Raw genomic sequence first — 16,268 nt, forward strand, 5'->3', positions numbered from 1 at the left:
GGACAGTATTGGTTCACTCACCCGTCTCTCACAGATGCCCACGGTGCTTTTCCTACGATCTCTCCATGTTCGGTAGCGTATTAAGGATGTGCATGGAAGGGTGGAAATTTAATAAAATTATTTCACTACTTCTAGAACATTCTTAAGTGAAACAGGCTTTTTTATTTTATTTTATTTTATTTATTTTTTTCCTAATTGAGATTCTGGGGCAGCGAAGAATATAATGGTTGTGAGTACAGGGGCCTGGACCCTGGCTAAGGGGCTGTGATTTTATGCGCCATTGCTTTGGCCTTGGTGCAAGAGGTCAACACAGTAAGAAAGGCAAATAACGTCTTGGTATTATTAGGAGACTCGTTTTGACCTCCCGGGCCCTCTGAAAGGGTATTCGGGTCACCCTAACCCCCCGTGGATCCTGGAACGCTCTTGGAGGACCACACCCGTGAAGCGTTGAGAACCAACTTTGAACCGAGTCTAGTCCTCCCCGAGCTGGAGGTCAGAGGGACGAGGACGCTGGAATGTTGGCAGGGACCGTGTTGGCCCTACAGAATTATTAAGTATTATTGACAATAAATAATTAAGTATGAATGAAGACCCCAATCTACCCCGTCGTTCATGAGGACGCCCAGCAGAGGCACTGCGTGCTGTAGCGCCTTCCCCTGGAGAGCACAGGAACCCGCGGGCCCTTCTCTCCGTGGGGTCCTCTCGGGGATCTGCTGCCGCTGCTGGGGACTCTGAAGAGACACATCAGGGCTCCTCAGGCTTGTCGGCCCTCCCATGCCCGTGCCCTGCGAGGACGTGCGGGGCTGAGCGTGGCCGTGAGTTCTGGGTGAAGTCATTCACCGGCCCCAGCGGTCGCTCGTCAGCCAGCCCCCAGCGGGAACGGAAAGAACTTGTCTCCGTGTGTTCAGGCCGCTACAACCAACTCCAACGAACTTGGGCGGCTTCCAGCCTCGGTGCGTGACCTAGGTCTCGGAATGACTTTTGGTCAGTCTTGGTTGAATCACCCAGGGTCCTCCGGGGCTGTCCTGGGCTGGGCTGGGCTGGAGTGGAGTTTGAGTTCAAGGAGACAGTTGCTCTGACGGGGGCTGGGAGCTGTTTCAATCTGATAAGCAACCAGGTGACATCATGGTTTAGGACGCTGGTGCGGGCTGTGAGAAGACCCGCTCCCAGCACACACGGGGCACAGTGCGTTAGCACCTGCTGGGCCACAAAAGGAAGGAGTGGTTGGCTTTTATGATCAGAGGCCTCACCTGCAGAGTGAAGGGCACCGAGGACAGGGGAAGCAATCAAGAGACTGTTTTGAAAGTTTCCTGGATCTCCTTGGGTCAGTGTGTCCTCAGGTCAGCAGGCGTATGAGGGCAGGCTTCGGGGCAGGCTTTGGGGGCGCCCCCTCCCACCCCATGCCCACACCACTGCTCGGGGTCTCCAGCTCCTAGCAGGTGCGCGGCCAGCACCTCGCTCAGTGCATGTAGTCAGGAGGCGACAGGAGGGACGCAATGTGACTTGTATTTAATTACTGACAGCCACTGTGATCAAATCAAGATTAAATGATCACCCCAGACAAAAGCAAATTAGTACTAAATCCCACATTAAATGCTGCCAAACCCATTACATTTCTTCTCAGACATTCTGTTCTCCTGGGAAAAGGGCTTTTGTTTTGTTTTCAAATGACACCTGCTGGGATTGGTGACTTAGCCCAGGTCAGTGGCCATGCTCACTGGTGCCTCCCCTGAACTTCTGGGCTTTGGGGAAAGGGTCCTGCACTGGCTTTGGGGAAGGCACCGTGGAGGAGGGCAGAGCCGGATTCTGGAGGGGCTCCTTTGTGTGACCCACCGGCCTTTCAAATCGGATATTTGATGTGGTTTTCAAATTTTTATTAAAAAATTTTTCTTTTATATTCAATGTTTTGAAAAAAAAATTGACCAACAGAAAATATTTGATGAGGTGATGTCACCGAGGGCCTAGAACCACACGGAACAGACCTCGTGGTGCCCAGCTCTGTTTGATCACCGGGTGCGCGCTTACTTTAAGCCCCCGCAGTCATAGGGGTGCAGCAATTACCTTCCAGAGAACAAGCTTCTCGCCTGAGGGGTGCAGAACTCCGGAAGAGGCAGGGAGAGCGTTTGTTCCAGGTTCCAAGACTTTGAAGTTGATGGTTGTGATGAAAACCTTTTCATTCCCTGCAGAAAGCCACGTGTGTGAGCTCGTGTTTGCCTGGGCGTCAGGTGTCCACGTGAGCACAGGCAAGCCTGTTGGGGAGCGGCGAGGTGTGAGAATGCAGGGGGGTTTGGGGTATGGGCTCTGCACTCAGGTAAGCAATTTGAAGGAAGCAAAGGGGTTCAGCAAAGGGCAGAACTCCCTTTGGAAGTCAATTACCCAGCGGCTTTAGACTTGTTCGTTGAATCCCTTGGACTCTGCCAAGGTCCTTCCAGAGATGCATGGTGAGCGAGACCCAGGGTGCCTGGACTCCTTCCCTGCCCCCACTGCCAACCAGTAAAACGCTGTTTTAACTGCTTCATGTGCGTTGGGCAAGTCGTGACTCTAGTGGCTCGGGATCCTCATCCGTAAAATGGGTACAACAGTAGCATAGGGCACCACAGATCAATACAGCAGGTTCAGAACGGTGGCTAGAACAGTTAGTGCTCAATAAAGGTTAACAATCACTTACCACACAAGGAAGATTTCATTTGAAAAATGGTTTCCATGGCTAATGGTTTCTGAAAGACACCCTCTAGTCTAAAGCCCTTCTTTGCCAGACGAGGACCTCATAACCCATCCAACTTAAGTCTTTACCCAGGACTAGGCAACTACTTTGTGAGCCACAAAAATGGGCCTAGCAGGAGGATCTCCAGGCTCTTCGTGCTGAAATAGGGCCTGAGGGCCATCGCCACTTACTAAGGGAATCTCTCATCAGCCTCAAGCCCATGGAAGGCAGGGGGAGGGTTTACATTGGAGACCCTCCGTGTCCCAAGTCCCGCACGGCCCCAGCACGAACAGGCATCTGAGAGACGTCTGCTGAGCAGAGGTGAAGGCTTTGACCAAGGTCAGCTGGCTGGGCTAGATGCAGGCTTTCTGGGAAGCAGAAGGTGGCGGAAGGCTTGGTTCCAGAAGTGGCGCCTTGTGTGTGGTAGGGGGGATGGGGCAGGAGGGCTCATGACATGACTGCCACCGACCACAGGGGTCTGGCGTCTCGGAGTGAACCAATGTTCTCGAGGTCCAGCCCTGACTCAGAGAGCCACCGACGTTGACCCCGGTGGTGTTTCTGCGTCTGCATTTCTGCATTTGTATGAGGGAGAGAGCAGACAGCTCCTGACCTCGTCTCTGAAGGAGTATGGAGGTGACCCAAGGCACCTCACCCAGGACCAAGCGTTGTATGCCCGGAGGAGGCCACCTTTGATGACCCGGAGAAGGGAAGGGAAGGCCTTGGAAAGGAGCTTTGTTCAGGAGGAGGAAGGGGCGGAGAGAACGGTGTGGTGTGGTCCAAGGGAACCCCACGAGAAGTCCAAGGGCAAAGGAAGGAGGGATGGGGAGTTGCTCAGTTCTGAGATTTTCCCCCAAGGGGTGCTCGAGGGCGGGCCATGGGAGAGCTCCGTGGGTGAGGGAAAAGAAGGCATTTGCCAGAGGCCTGACACGTGGATGAGCCCAGGATGGGGTCTGCCCCAGGGGCCTGACATCCCACCCCCAACTTCCCCCGAGCCCCACACGTCCCTGGCATCGTGCCTGCTCTGAGTTCTTGACGAACAAGGGGTGAAGGAAAGCTGGGACTGCTACTTTGTGAGGACGCCCGTGGAGATCAGCCTCCTAGCCGTCTCTGGGCAGCCAGGTGGCACCAGAAAGCTGTCCCTCCCCTGCCTGCTGGGAGCCTGGCACGTCTCCGTCTGCGACTCTAGGGAGCAGCGGCTTTGGCTCCCTGAGAAGTCGGGGTCTCAGCAGCCCCCGTCCCAGACCTAACAGTGCGGAGGACCCTGTGAAGGAGGGTGCGGGGCAGGCGCTGCTTCCACACCAGGGATGAGATGGCGGATGCCCCGCGCGAGGACGCCTGAGCGGGACCCGTCATGTGGGCCCTGCTGCTCGCTTCCCCCCAACTCCTTTCCAAAATGAAACGGGGAGTCACAGAACAAGGGCCCCTCCCTCTCACCTACTTATCTATCGTCTCTCTACTATCTCTCCGTCGTCTGTCCTCTGTTATCTGTCTATTATCTACATGTCTGTTTGTCCGTCTGGTACACCTGGAGGAAAGAATTTCAAATGCATCACAGGGAAAATGCTATGTAGCTTGAGGAAACAAACACACAAAATGACCATGAACCCAAATACTGAGACCTGGTTCACAACACATTAGCTCTAAAAGGAGGTTGTTCTGTGGCCGCGTGTGTGCACAGGGAAAGAAGAGAGTAACGTGCGAAAAAGCCTGACAGCGGCTCTCTGACCGTGCCCGGAGGAGGGTCAGGCTGGACAGTGAGGCCCGTGTGCTGGGAGGGGCACGGGGAGCCGAGCTGAGCTCCCCTGAGGAAGCAGAAGGTTACTCACGCTGCAGTCGGAGGGGGCGGGGTGGAGGGAAAGCTCTGCTCTCCTTTTGAGATGCCAGAAAGTAATCAGATAGACAGAAAAAAAAAAAAAAAAAAAAAGCAAGCAAGCTCTTAAGGAAGAGCTAAAGGCTAGAGATCTTTAAAAACCAAATCATTGTTCCCTGTGTTACTGGGGAGCACAGACATTCAAACACACAGATGAGGAGCCTGGAACGAAAGTAGGGGAACAGCCCCAGGAAAGAGATGGGTGCAGGTGCGGCGCAGAGCAAGTCAAGCGAGAGTCTGGGCAGCTTGTCCCCGATGTTCCCGACAAATGGGAGCATACTGGTGGACGCGGAGGGGGTGGTGAGGGCTGACTGGTGATGGACGGTGGCTTCTGGAGAAACGCTTCCCAAGGATTTCACGAATGTGCCCCGAGGACCGTCTGTGTACCGAACCCATTCGCCGAGTTTCCCAATTTAAAATGCAGAACTGGGGGACCTGGTGACTTGGTCGGTTGAGCGTCTGACTCTTGATTTTGGCTCAGGTCAGGATCCCAGGGTTGTGGGAGGGACCCCCGCATCGGCCCTGCTCCGGGGGCGGAGTCTGCTTGACAGTCTCTCTCTCTCTCTCTCTCTCTCGGCCCCTTCCCCGCTCTCTCTCTTTCTCTCTCTCTCTCAAAAAAATTCTGTCTCTGCCTCTATCGAGCCACACGACATGGAAAACTGACTGCTATCCGGTAAGCGTGTGCCGGAGCCAGGCAGCGGGTGAGAGGCGGGGCGCCCACGGAAACGCCAGCTCCTTCTGGCACTTTCCACGGCCTTACCTGCCTTGCTGCCCTTCGGCACCCGGGGCGCGGCTGCCTGGGGAGGGCCCTGGCTGCCAGCTCTGACAGGCCACCAGAGGTGGCCGGAGCCGCGTGTGGCTGCCGTCAGGGGCACAGGAGGGACAGCCGAAGGCCTGAGACACGGGGACGGGCCCGAGGAAGGGAACCTGCATTCCAGGTCCCAGCTGGGCCACGAACGAGTTCTGTCCTGGGTCTGAGCCCTGCTCGCCTTCTGCAAAACAGGAACCAACTACTGAGTGACTAAGAGATGAGGTCACCTGTCAGAGCCCTTGGCAGGCCAGCCAGTGTGGCCTGGTCAGACGGAGGGTGCCACCTGAGGTGGCGGAGCCGCGCCAACACCCCATTACCATTATCAGCCTTGCTGATGCCCCATTATTGGGCCCTCCGTGGGGATACTGGGGGGGATGTCAGGCCCACCTCCCCGGCTGAAACTGGTCCATCAGGGACCGTCCCCCAGGGGATGACGGAGCCTTTCCGGCAGGAGTCACAGGGAGCCGCCCTTCCCCCTCCCCCAGGTGTGTGTCACCCAGGCCCTGCCCAGGTTGGGCAATGGGCTTGTCTGGCGGGGACCGGGCGGGCCCTGCTCACCCGGTCCCAGGCTCTGACCTGGTTAAGGCCACTGCCCTCTGTCTGTGCCTCCGTGGAGCTCCCGGGACAGGCAGGGGGTGGCAGTGGGGGTGGACTGAGGCCCCATCCTGTTTCGCAAGGTCCAGCACCCTGCGTCCTGTCCTGAGAATATAGACCACCAGGGTGGTCCACAGCAGGCGTGGGGGCGATGGGGGCCGGCTCCTCCTTAACCCAAGCACCGGGATCCCTGGGCTTAGGGAACGCCATGTCCAGCGTTACCTCTGTCTGCAGGGTTACGGCTTGTGGGGGTCTAACCACTTCCCCCATGCCCGCTTAGGACCCACATAGTCTACAACTTTGCTCCTCAAAGGGGCCCAGAGTTTCCCTAAATGTGATTACTTAATACAGAGCCGACCTCCCCCTCTTGCTAAAGGTTTCCTTGGTGACACTTAACGACCCCAAATTGCAACTTGAAAAAAACATTCAAGACCTGATCAATCCTGGGCAAGTCTGAGATGCTGGCAGGGCCGTCCCTCAGATCTAAGAGGTAGGGGAGAGGGAACCCCGCAGAGGCACCCCACGCAGTCCCCGAGGTCGCAGTGGTGGTGCTCAGGCCTCCTCTACTGCGGAAACTCAGGATTTTAAATTTGTTTCTGCCAAGTGTGATTTTCTTAATTCCCTTCTTAGAAATGAAAGCTTTGTGACGCCTGGGATTGTGAAGAACATAAATGAGTCATTCCAGAAATGGTCCTTTCCAAGACACGGCTGATCTCTTACACACGCACATGCGTGCACACACACGTGTGCACAGATACGCACTGACTGTCCTTCATCTTTTCCTTCTTTTGTTAGTTCCCGTTTCCTGCATCTCGGCACCCCCCACCACTCACGGCCTAGACCTGCGACCCTGCTCCCGTAACCCCAGCACGGCTTTGCCTGCAGGACGTGCGCCACATTTCTCACACGAAGGCTGCCGCACGCGCCCCCTTCACAAGCAGCCTGGGCCCACGCCCATCTCTTGGCGTCCTCTCTGCCGTTAGAGCGTTCCGCGAACATTTGCCACCCAGACTGGGTATAAAAGGATACCTCGTCATCACTTGAATTTGTACGTGCAGGGTCCCTCAGTGTGTGTTTGGACATTTGGATCTGCTCCTCTGTGACCCGCATTCGGATCCTTGGCCGGTACTGCTATTTTATTGTGGTGTTTTGAAAAATTTAAGAGCTCTTCATTCATATAGTTAATCATTGGTCCCTTGTTTGTTCCTCCAGATATGTCCCCTCCCCAACAATATAGTATTTTTTAAAAAAAGATTATGTTTATTTATTTGACAGAGAGAGATCACAAATAGGCAGAGAGGCAGGCAGAGAGAGAGGGGGAAGCAGGCTCCCCGCTAAGCAGAGAGCCCAATGTGGGGCTCAATCCCAGGACCTTGAGATCATGACCTGAGCCGAAGGCAGAGGCTTAACCCACTGAGCCACCCAGGCACCCCTAGGGTTTTATTTTGTAAGAAGAAAGGAAGTCCACAGGAGAGCAGTCTGGTGTGATAAGGCATCTTCAGAACATTCGGGACCCAGGGCTCTGTAACTCCGTCTCTACTTCCACACCACCTCCTGACCCAACGGGGTAGGTCAAGGCCTCGTCTCAAGCCCGAATCCTGCACAGCACAATTCTGGAAAATGCTGGAGAAAGGCAAGCTCCTCTCTTCCCAGGGGCTGCCCACAATTCATTTGCTTACATCTTTTTGGCCAGAAACGATTTGCCTAATTATATTAGAGCAAGGGAACTTGGAAATGTTTTCTTGGCCGTCTCCAGATGGCCACGTTTCCTGGGAGAAATAACGCGTTTTATGGCATTCGTTTTGCTTAGAACAGCTGCTGGCGTAAACAGGTTGTCTTCCCCACGACATCCCAAAGAAGCTGTTTGCGTTCTCAGCATGAGCAAGGCTTCAAATGAGATATTTAATTTCTTCTTCTAAGTTCTGACACTAAAAATACGGTGACCTACGGAGGGGACACCAACTTCTTGTTGTTGACCGTCACTGTTTGCCACTCAGAACAGCGTACTCTTTGACGTAGTCAATATTATTTTTAGCGTAGTCTTTTCTAACGTAGGCATTTCCAGAATTATTTAAATGTAGTTCTGCCATCCCACCTCTGACTTGGGGCCCCCATCTGCTGGCATTTCCTTAGTCAGAGCTAAACTCCCTGAAGGCTGCCTCTGTCCCCGCGTGGCAGCCGTTACTACAGGTGTGATAGTGGCTGTTTATTTTCTCCTGTAACAGGTGCATTATTTCTCTGTGTCCTGGCCTTTCTGACACCATGGGGAAGAAGCCATAATTAGCTTCTGGTTTTGGGGCTCCCTTCTTCCCTCTCCTGTTGCCAGCTGTCTCCCCAGGGATCTAGAGACCCCGCCTTTCCTATCTCCTGGCCCCCCATCCCCCCCAGACTGCCTTCTCCAAGCTCTAGCAGCTGGGCCCGCCCTTCCTGCTACTCCCCTGTGCTGTGCCTGCCCCCGGGGGATTCCAAAGGTCAGTCCCTGGTCTGGTGCCTGACCCTGCTGGGGAGCGTTCAGCTACCTACTGAGAGAGGAGTTGCCAACTGTTTTTTCTCTAGAAGGCCATTCTTAATTCTTTGGTGGATGGTAGGCAAAGGAAAAGGGCATTTTAGAAAATGCCCTTGCTACCTGGGCAAGATAAAATGCGGATGGTTTGGTAGTTTCAGTTGTGAGTGTGGATGTGTGTGTGTTCAAGCCAGCAGAGGAGAGCGAGATGGGGTGGGAGGTTGTCACAAACATTCTGGAATGTTCTGCCCGGCAACACAGGACGTTATGACCCACTTTGTATGGTCATTTCCACAGTGGGGAGGGCATGTTTGTACAGAGACCCGAGTAGCCTCCTGCCTGGCTCCCCTCAGGGCAAACGGAAAGGCGGAGGAGTGGAGGGATGGCGGAAAGGTGTCCTGAGTGCTCCAAGGGAGCCCAGTGGGTGCGGAGGGGGATCCCGTGGCCAGCACTTTGGGAGCACCGCGACCTAATTCACGCACTCTGAGCAGTGCAATGGGATGCGTGGGTGCACCCCAGTCACTCCTCTGGTCTGTGGCAATGTCCTGGGGCTGCTCCCTCCCTCATTTCTTGCCAGATGGATGCAACGAGGGAGGCGAGGCGGGAGGTGGGGAGGAGTGAGGCCGGTGAGTCTGCAGGAATGAATGGCGGCTCTGAGCCCTGTTCAGGCAACGGCAATCCTGACGCTTTAGGGTGTTGCCTGAATCTACTGCACCTACAGACATGGTAGAAGCACCGGGGACCATCTCAGAGCGATTGATTTATTACTGCTTTTCTTTAAATTTAAATATACTCTTCTTTAAAATTTAAAACTTTATTTTAAATAAAATTAAAAAGTAAATTTAAAATTACTTTTCTTTAAATTAAAAAAAATTTTTTTTTTGAGAGAGAGGGAGAGAGAGAGAGGGCGAGCACATGGACGACAAGGGAGGAGCAGAGGGACAGGGAGAGGGGAATCTTGAGTAGACTCAGCACTGAGCACAGAGCCTGACTCGGGGCTCCATCCCGAGCTCACGACCCTGAGATCATGACCTGCCTGAGCTCCCCAGGTGCCTGGATTTTTGACCGTTTTTAAATTAGAGTCGCGGGGCGCCTGGGTGGCTCAGTGGGTTGAGCTGCTGCCTTCAGCTCAGGTCAGGATCTCAGGGTCCTGGGATCGAGTCCCGCATCGGGTTCTCTGCTCAGCGGGGAGCCTGCTTCCCTCTCTCTCCCTCTCTCTCTGGCTACCTCTCCGTCTACTTGTGATCTCTCTCTGTCAAATTCATAAATAAAAAATCTTAAAAAAAAAAAAATTAGAGTCGCTGATTTCCAAGTTTGGTCAGGTCTCCACCTCCCAACCCCTGACAACCCTGGCTCTACCTCGTTAGGGCCACACTAGGGTGACAGGGAGCTGGCCCGCGGGGTGAACGCCGAGGCAGACGGGCCGTCAGGGGGGCGCATCTGTGGGGAAAGTGCACCCCCCCCGGCGGTCCAGCACACGGCGCCCACACCTGCTCTCGGTCCTACGGCCGGGGAGATGCTGGGACACCACCACGGTCCCGTTTCTCATCTGTCACTGCTGGACCCACGGTGCACCTCACTGTTGTCCACAACGGTGGGAAATGGCACACCTGGTGCCTCTTAGATTTCCGGCGCAGGTGGTTAAAGTCAAAATGCTCCGCGTCCTGGGGAACAGCGCCTTCCTCCGAGCCAGCGGGGGAGCGCGTGGTCCCCGGGCTGCACGCGTGTGTGCACGTCCCGCCGAGCCCCCGGGCGTGTCTCGGAGAAGCGGCGGGAAGGACGGCGCTTGCCAACCACCCGGCAGGTCTGGGCAAACCGTGGGCCCCGCCGGCACAGCCGCCCCCCCAGCAAGCGGTGCTGAGGGCACAGCCGTCCGACGCAAAGCCGCTCGTCTGAACGCGAGCCCACGACAGTGGGGCCTCCCCCCTTTTCCCGGTGACCCGCTGCAGCCCGAGGATCCCGCCTTTGCTTGGACAAGGATCTAAACGCAAAGATGAGGGGTGCCGGGCTGGCTCGGGGGTTCAGCCTCTGACTCTTGACTTCACTCAGGGCATGATCTCAGGGTTGTGGGATCGAGCCTCCACGCTCTGCTGGAAATTCTCTCTCTCCGCCTCTCTGTGCCCCTCTCCTGTGCGTGCGTGCTCTCTCTCTCTCTCTGAAACAAATAATTCTTAATAAAATAAAATAAATAAAATGGAAAGGTGATCCCTGACTTCTGAGCCTTCAACATGTGAGCGTTTGCTGCGGAATGACGGTCACCTACCAAAGTCACTCGACACCGGGAGCACCTGCTCACGGCAGGGATAGGAGCAGGAGTGGGGAGTGAGCCTGACACGGGGCCCAGCATCGGTGAGGCCTGGTGCTTCACTGGCCTCAGACTTCCCTAAGGACTGGGAGCAGCCACTGGGCGGTCAGGGCTGTCTGTCCATTGGCCTGCGAGCACCTGCCTGCAGGAAGCCGGGGTCTGGTGAGGGGCCCCACGGGGAGCCAACAGCTGGGTGATGGGCACCAAGGCAGTGTGGCTCCTGAGCCCGTCCCGAGCCAGTGCCTTTCCTGCCGCTCCGGTGGGCTTCACCCTTCTAAGGCAGGGGTGGGGTCCTCCTATGCTGAGGTCATCAGCATCAGGCCATGTGGCCTCTGCCCTGGGAGGCCAGGATGACGCCCACAGCTCCCGGGCGCCAAGGCCAGCGGCTCCATGGGCAACGTGACTTGAGTTTCAGGTTCTGGACACTGTGGGGACTCCGGGGGGGCCTGCCAGCCGTGAAGGCAGCCCCGTGGCTCACCGGCTCACCGTTTCTCCTGCTCACCACCCACAAAGGGCCTGATGGAGGGCGGGTTCTGGGATCCGGCTCCGGGAGCTCTGGGCGCAGACAGCCTCACACGGACACACAGTGATCCCCGCACGGGAGCTCCAGGCAAGCTGGGGGGAGGTGCCCACCCCAAAGACTGGCTCAGGAGGGAGGGCCTAGCAGGTTCCCGCAAGTCTGACGAGACAGAGGAGGCCCCCAAACCTGTCCTACTGGTTTCTCACCAGTACTTGGCCCATAGAGCCAGTAGGAGAAGGGGGAACGGAGGGCTGAGTGTGTTTCTGTTGGTGGGGAAGCCATCAGTAGTGAGGGCCTGAGCCAGAGGCCAGCCACCTCACACGCCGGTGCCCAACACACACACGCACACGCACACATACGTGCACGTACACGTGCACATACACACACGTGCACACATGCACGCATGTATGCACACTCAGGGCTACTGCATGAGCAGTGGGGAGTAAGGACTCCCCTCCCTGCTGCCTGTGGGGACGGCTGCTTCCTCCCTGTTCCCTCCTCAACCCAGGGGGCAGCTGCTCTCACTGGGAGAAGTCCCAGCGTCCCGGGCAGCAGGGTCGGGGAGATGAACCGAGAGGGGGCCAGAGAGGGAGGGCGTCCTGGGCAGGAGGGCTGGCCTCCCACAGGTGACGCCAGGAAGGCCCGGGCTCTCTCCAGCCCCCCTGCTGGTCTCCGCTCTGCCTGGCTCTGCTCCCTGTTCTCATTGGCTCCGGGGGACCTTTCTCAGCCAATCTGGGCCCCCCCCACCGACTCAGGCGTGGTCCTTCTATTCCCCCCCGGGAGGCAGCCGTTCTTTGCCTTCCTCACACTCCGTGGGGGGGGACACGGACACCCTATGGGCTGATGGAAGGGCCTACGTATGCTTCGTATGATGTGTCTTCCTGTGTATGCTTCGTACTTGGCCCCAGGGCTCAGCCGTGGGGCACCAAGCAAGTGACAGTCTTTTAGCCTCGGACTCATCCCTGATGGACACCTTCATCCCAACATTCAGGGAGCCCAGCAAGAGGTGTGGCCCCATGAGGACACCCTTGGATGTGAGGGTCCAGCTCCCTCCCACTGCTTCCAAAGAGCTGAGCCGGGCTCTTGTGGAGGAAGAAGGGGACTTCATCCAGCTGGATTAGGTTCTCGTGACGCCTGCCGTGCTATCCCCCTTTCCCAGGCCTGAGTTCAACTCTCAGACACCCTGTGTTGGTCCCTGGGGAGCAGCGGTCCCTGATGTGGCCATGCAGTGGACCGGGCACTCACCTGCTGAGGTAGGAGGCCAGGTGGGGAGGAGGAGGGAGTCATTTCCACTTGGATTCATGCTCTGAGAAGAGAACACACCCATCAGAGACGAAGCAGGGTCCAAAATGGCAGGCCGAGGGTGGGGAGGTACTCACCAGAGCTGCGGCTGCCTCCCCAGTTACTGGGTGGCCTTGGGCACAGGCCTGTCCCTCCCGAGACTCCTTCTGTCCATGGGGAGAGGGAGTGACAATCATTCTCCCCTTCCAGTCCCATGAGGACACTCACTAGATGCTCTCTCAAAATACATGTCTCTGCTCGTTGTGGAACGGCATTGTTGGGGCCGATGTCCGAGAGCCGACTAATGTCTGGGCCTCGGACTGTTTGATGTGACTAAAACCTGCAGGCAGACGAGTCTAGTTTATCAGTCCCATCGAGAAAGGCGTAATAACAAAATTGAGACTGAGGTCCTCCTCTTCCCGAGTGTTGGTTCACATCAAACACAAACCAGTTTGTTCCCGGAGATGAGTTTTATCCTAGCGTCATAATGCCTTCCGTTGATCAAAGCTGCTTTTCATCTTTGATCTCGAGTGCCCTGATCATATATGGTGGGCACACTCTCCTATTTTATAGATGAAGATATTAAGACCCAAGTTAAGTTTCGAAATCTGCGACGGAGCTAGAACCAAGAGCTTTCGTCTCCTGATAGCATCTGGAAAGTTCTTCCTTGTTTACGATGCATCCTCTGACACCAAGGGAAACTAACAAAATGTTAAGCATCTTGGACTTTTAATCACAGTCTTCCTAATAAGGTAAGAAGACGATGTATAATACAGATTTATATCTTCAAATATCCTTAAGAGCAGGTCCTCTGTGTCCGGAGCCCCACCCGTCCCAGGTCACGTGCGAGGCAGGAGCGTCCCAGGGAAACCACGTTCCCCACCCGGCACCGCCGGCGGTTTCACTGAGAACCGGATTGCTCAACGTTCACTGAGGTCTCCGTGCCGTTCCCGCACAGAGATGAAACAGCAATCCTCCGTCAGGACTTCGTTGCAAAAGAAGTTAGACGGATGGAACATTGCCCTTGTGTCTCTCTCTCCATCTGGGTCCCCTGGCTCGGGAGTGGGCTGGGGAGGCCGATGTGCCCCGACGAGGGAGGTGTTCGTCTGGCTGTCCTCTAGGGAAGGACTGACTCCGTCTGTCTGAGGGGCTGAGCCAGAGAGAGCTGAAATTTATACAGCCCCTCGGGGGAGTGAAGGAGCCCATTCCATAGATAGAGGCACAGGTGGTTGGAAGTCCTGGGGATGTGGACGGGCCAAGAGGAGATGTGCTTGAGAAAGACACCCCAGGGATTCCAGTGCCAACGTCCCCTCAGAGCCTCGGGTCTCACTTGCGAAGGACTTGGGAATAGTCCCTGCGGGTTGAGCTCTTGGTCTACACTCTGCTTCTCAGAGCAGTGGGCAGAGATGGCTTCCTTCCAGAGATCGCAGAAGACTGGGGGCCACATGCTCCCTGGCACCCCCACAGCTCTCGGGCAGGGCCCCGCACTCCTCCCCCGTGTCCTCACGAAAAGCTTGACCCTAGCGATGGAGCGGGATCAGAGGAATCACGGAGCCCGAGGAGAGGTATTCTGGGGGGACAAGAAGCCCCTTCCTCCGAAATCACACATGGAATCTTGGTGTCGTAAATAGCACCACCGGGCGCCGGGTTCTGCGTGCGCCCAGGCCCCTCGCTTGCTCAGAGATGCCAGCAGCAGTGGGCCACATCTTCCATCTATAGACCTGGACGCCACCCTGGGCTGGAAATTTTAAGGATGCCCATGGGTCCACCCTGGTAGAATTCCAAACAATTCTCCTATATCCGCCTCTACTGGCCTGCCCTGCGGGATGAGAGCCTGACAGCAGCCGCAGAGGAGCACGGAAAGGAACGCCAGATAGTCCCCCTCTACTCCAGGACCTGCTGTGGCCACCGAGGGAGGCTCTCTTTCCCTTCCCAGCCATGGTCTCTGTGAGAAGCTTCCCAGGGGGCACCTCAGCTCTCAGGGCGCAGGGAGGCTGGCAGGCCTCCGATGGCCCCCACGCAAGGTCGCTCCAGCGTCTCCAGGGCGGGCCCTGCCACTCCAGTTCCTGCATTTCTGGTCTGTCACTGGTCTGTCCCTCCCTGGGAGGAGGATTTCGCCCAAGGACATGGGGAGGGTGGAGAGCTTTACCCCTCCCTCGCTCCAACTGCAGAAAAGGAGGGGGCTCCCATCCCATGGCAAGGCTGCCACGGGAGCTCTGCCCTCACAGAGACTGGCCTGCCTGTCCCGGTCCCTGGTCCCCAGCTCGGACGTGAGCCCTTTGAGCCGGTCGGCAGCCAGGTCGGCAGCTCCGTGACAGGTGTGACTGACATGGCCGAGGAGTTGTCTGCGGAGCAGGTGGCTGAATTCAAGGCGGCTTTCTCCAGATTTGACAAGAATGGGGACGGCACCATCGACACCCGGGAGCTGGGTGCCGTGATGCAGGCCCTGGGCAAGAATCTGTCAGAAGCCGAGCTGAAGGAGCTCATCGCCCGCGTGGACACGGATGGCGACGGCGTCATCAGCTTCCAGGAGTTCCTGGCAGAGATGGCCAAGAGGATGAAATCCTGGGGCAGCGAGCAGGACATACGGGAGGTCTTCCGTGCCTTCGACCTGGACGGCAACGGCCGCATCAGTGTGGACGAGCTCAAGCAGGCCATGGCCAAGCTGGGCCAGACGCTTTCCCAGGAGGAGCTGGACGGCATGATCCAGGAGGCGGACGCGAACAAGGACGGGCAGGTGGATTACGAGGAGTTCCTGCGCATCCTCTCCCAGAAGTGAGGCCCCGCCCCGGCCCGTCTCCTGCTCCTCCTGCCTTCTCGGGACCTCCGCTTCTGCGGCGGGGACGTCAGGGGGCGGTCTGGGCGGTGGAGGGGAAATTACCTACTCTCGCTTGGGCCTGGGGTCTGCGCTCTGTGCCCGGCGAGACCTTAGAGCGGCTCCTGTAGAGAAGCGGGGATCCCCCGCCGCACTAGGCTGTCGTGGGGAAACCCAAGGCGATGGCGGTTGAAATAAAAGGAGTCTGAGGTCCGGGGGCAGTGTCTGCCGGTGTTTGAGTGCTTGGTGGGACGGCGGAAAATCGAAGCCTCCGGACGGCGGTATTTGGGTTTCTTCTGCGCCTCTGACCCCTTCCCTGGGCCACGGGGGAGAACCAGCCTGGCCCGGCCCGACAGTCCTCCCCCAGCGTCTCCCAGAGGCCCCGGGAGGAGAACAGGTGCGGGAGGGGTGCGTCGGGCTGGGAGGGGACCCGAGAGGCACGTTTCTTTGCCTTTAGGTTCTGCTTGAGCTCCCGGGTCCGGACGGGAGGCTGGGGCTGGAGCCTGGGACTGGGACACTGTCCACGCCACAGACGATGAAGTTAGCATCCTTTGCACATCGCCATCCTCTGCTGCCCCAACCGCGCTCGAACGGGGATTGTGGCCCTGCAGTGCGGCTGCCCAGGATCAGCCCCCTTGGAGGCTGCTGGTCACAGTTTGCGAGGCTCCCTTCCTCGTCCTGGTTCTCAGGGGTGGCTCAACCCAAGGGGGATCTGCCCAGGAGGAAACCGAGGCCCCGGGTGGCCTTGGGTTAAGGTCCTGGGGTTGTAGGGGAGGCAGACGAGCCCTAGACCTCAGGATTCAGAAAGCACACAGGGTTTCCCGGCATCGTCTGCAACCCGTTGTGCGGCCCCGGTGCCGTGTGG

At 57.0% G+C, this 16,268-nt stretch overlaps 1 protein-coding gene across 1 annotated transcript; it reads left to right on the forward strand.

Annotated features, from left to right (window-relative positions):
• The first annotated feature begins 14,810 nt into the window (after nucleotides 1–14,810).
• On the forward strand, nucleotides 14,811–15,621 carry LOC122891509 (calmodulin-like). Its single transcript, XM_044227222.1, has one exon. The coding sequence runs from the start codon at nucleotides 14,918–14,920 to the stop codon at nucleotides 15,365–15,367; it is 450 nt and encodes a 149-aa protein (XP_044083157.1). The 5' UTR covers nucleotides 14,811–14,917; the 3' UTR covers nucleotides 15,368–15,621.
• Nucleotides 15,622–16,268: the final 647 nt, after the last annotated feature.

The sequence above is a fragment of the Neovison vison genome, chromosome 12 (assembly GCF_020171115.1).
Source record: "Neovison vison isolate M4711 chromosome 12, ASM_NN_V1, whole genome shotgun sequence".
Lineage (NCBI taxonomy): Eukaryota > Metazoa > Chordata > Mammalia > Carnivora > Mustelidae > Neogale > Neogale vison.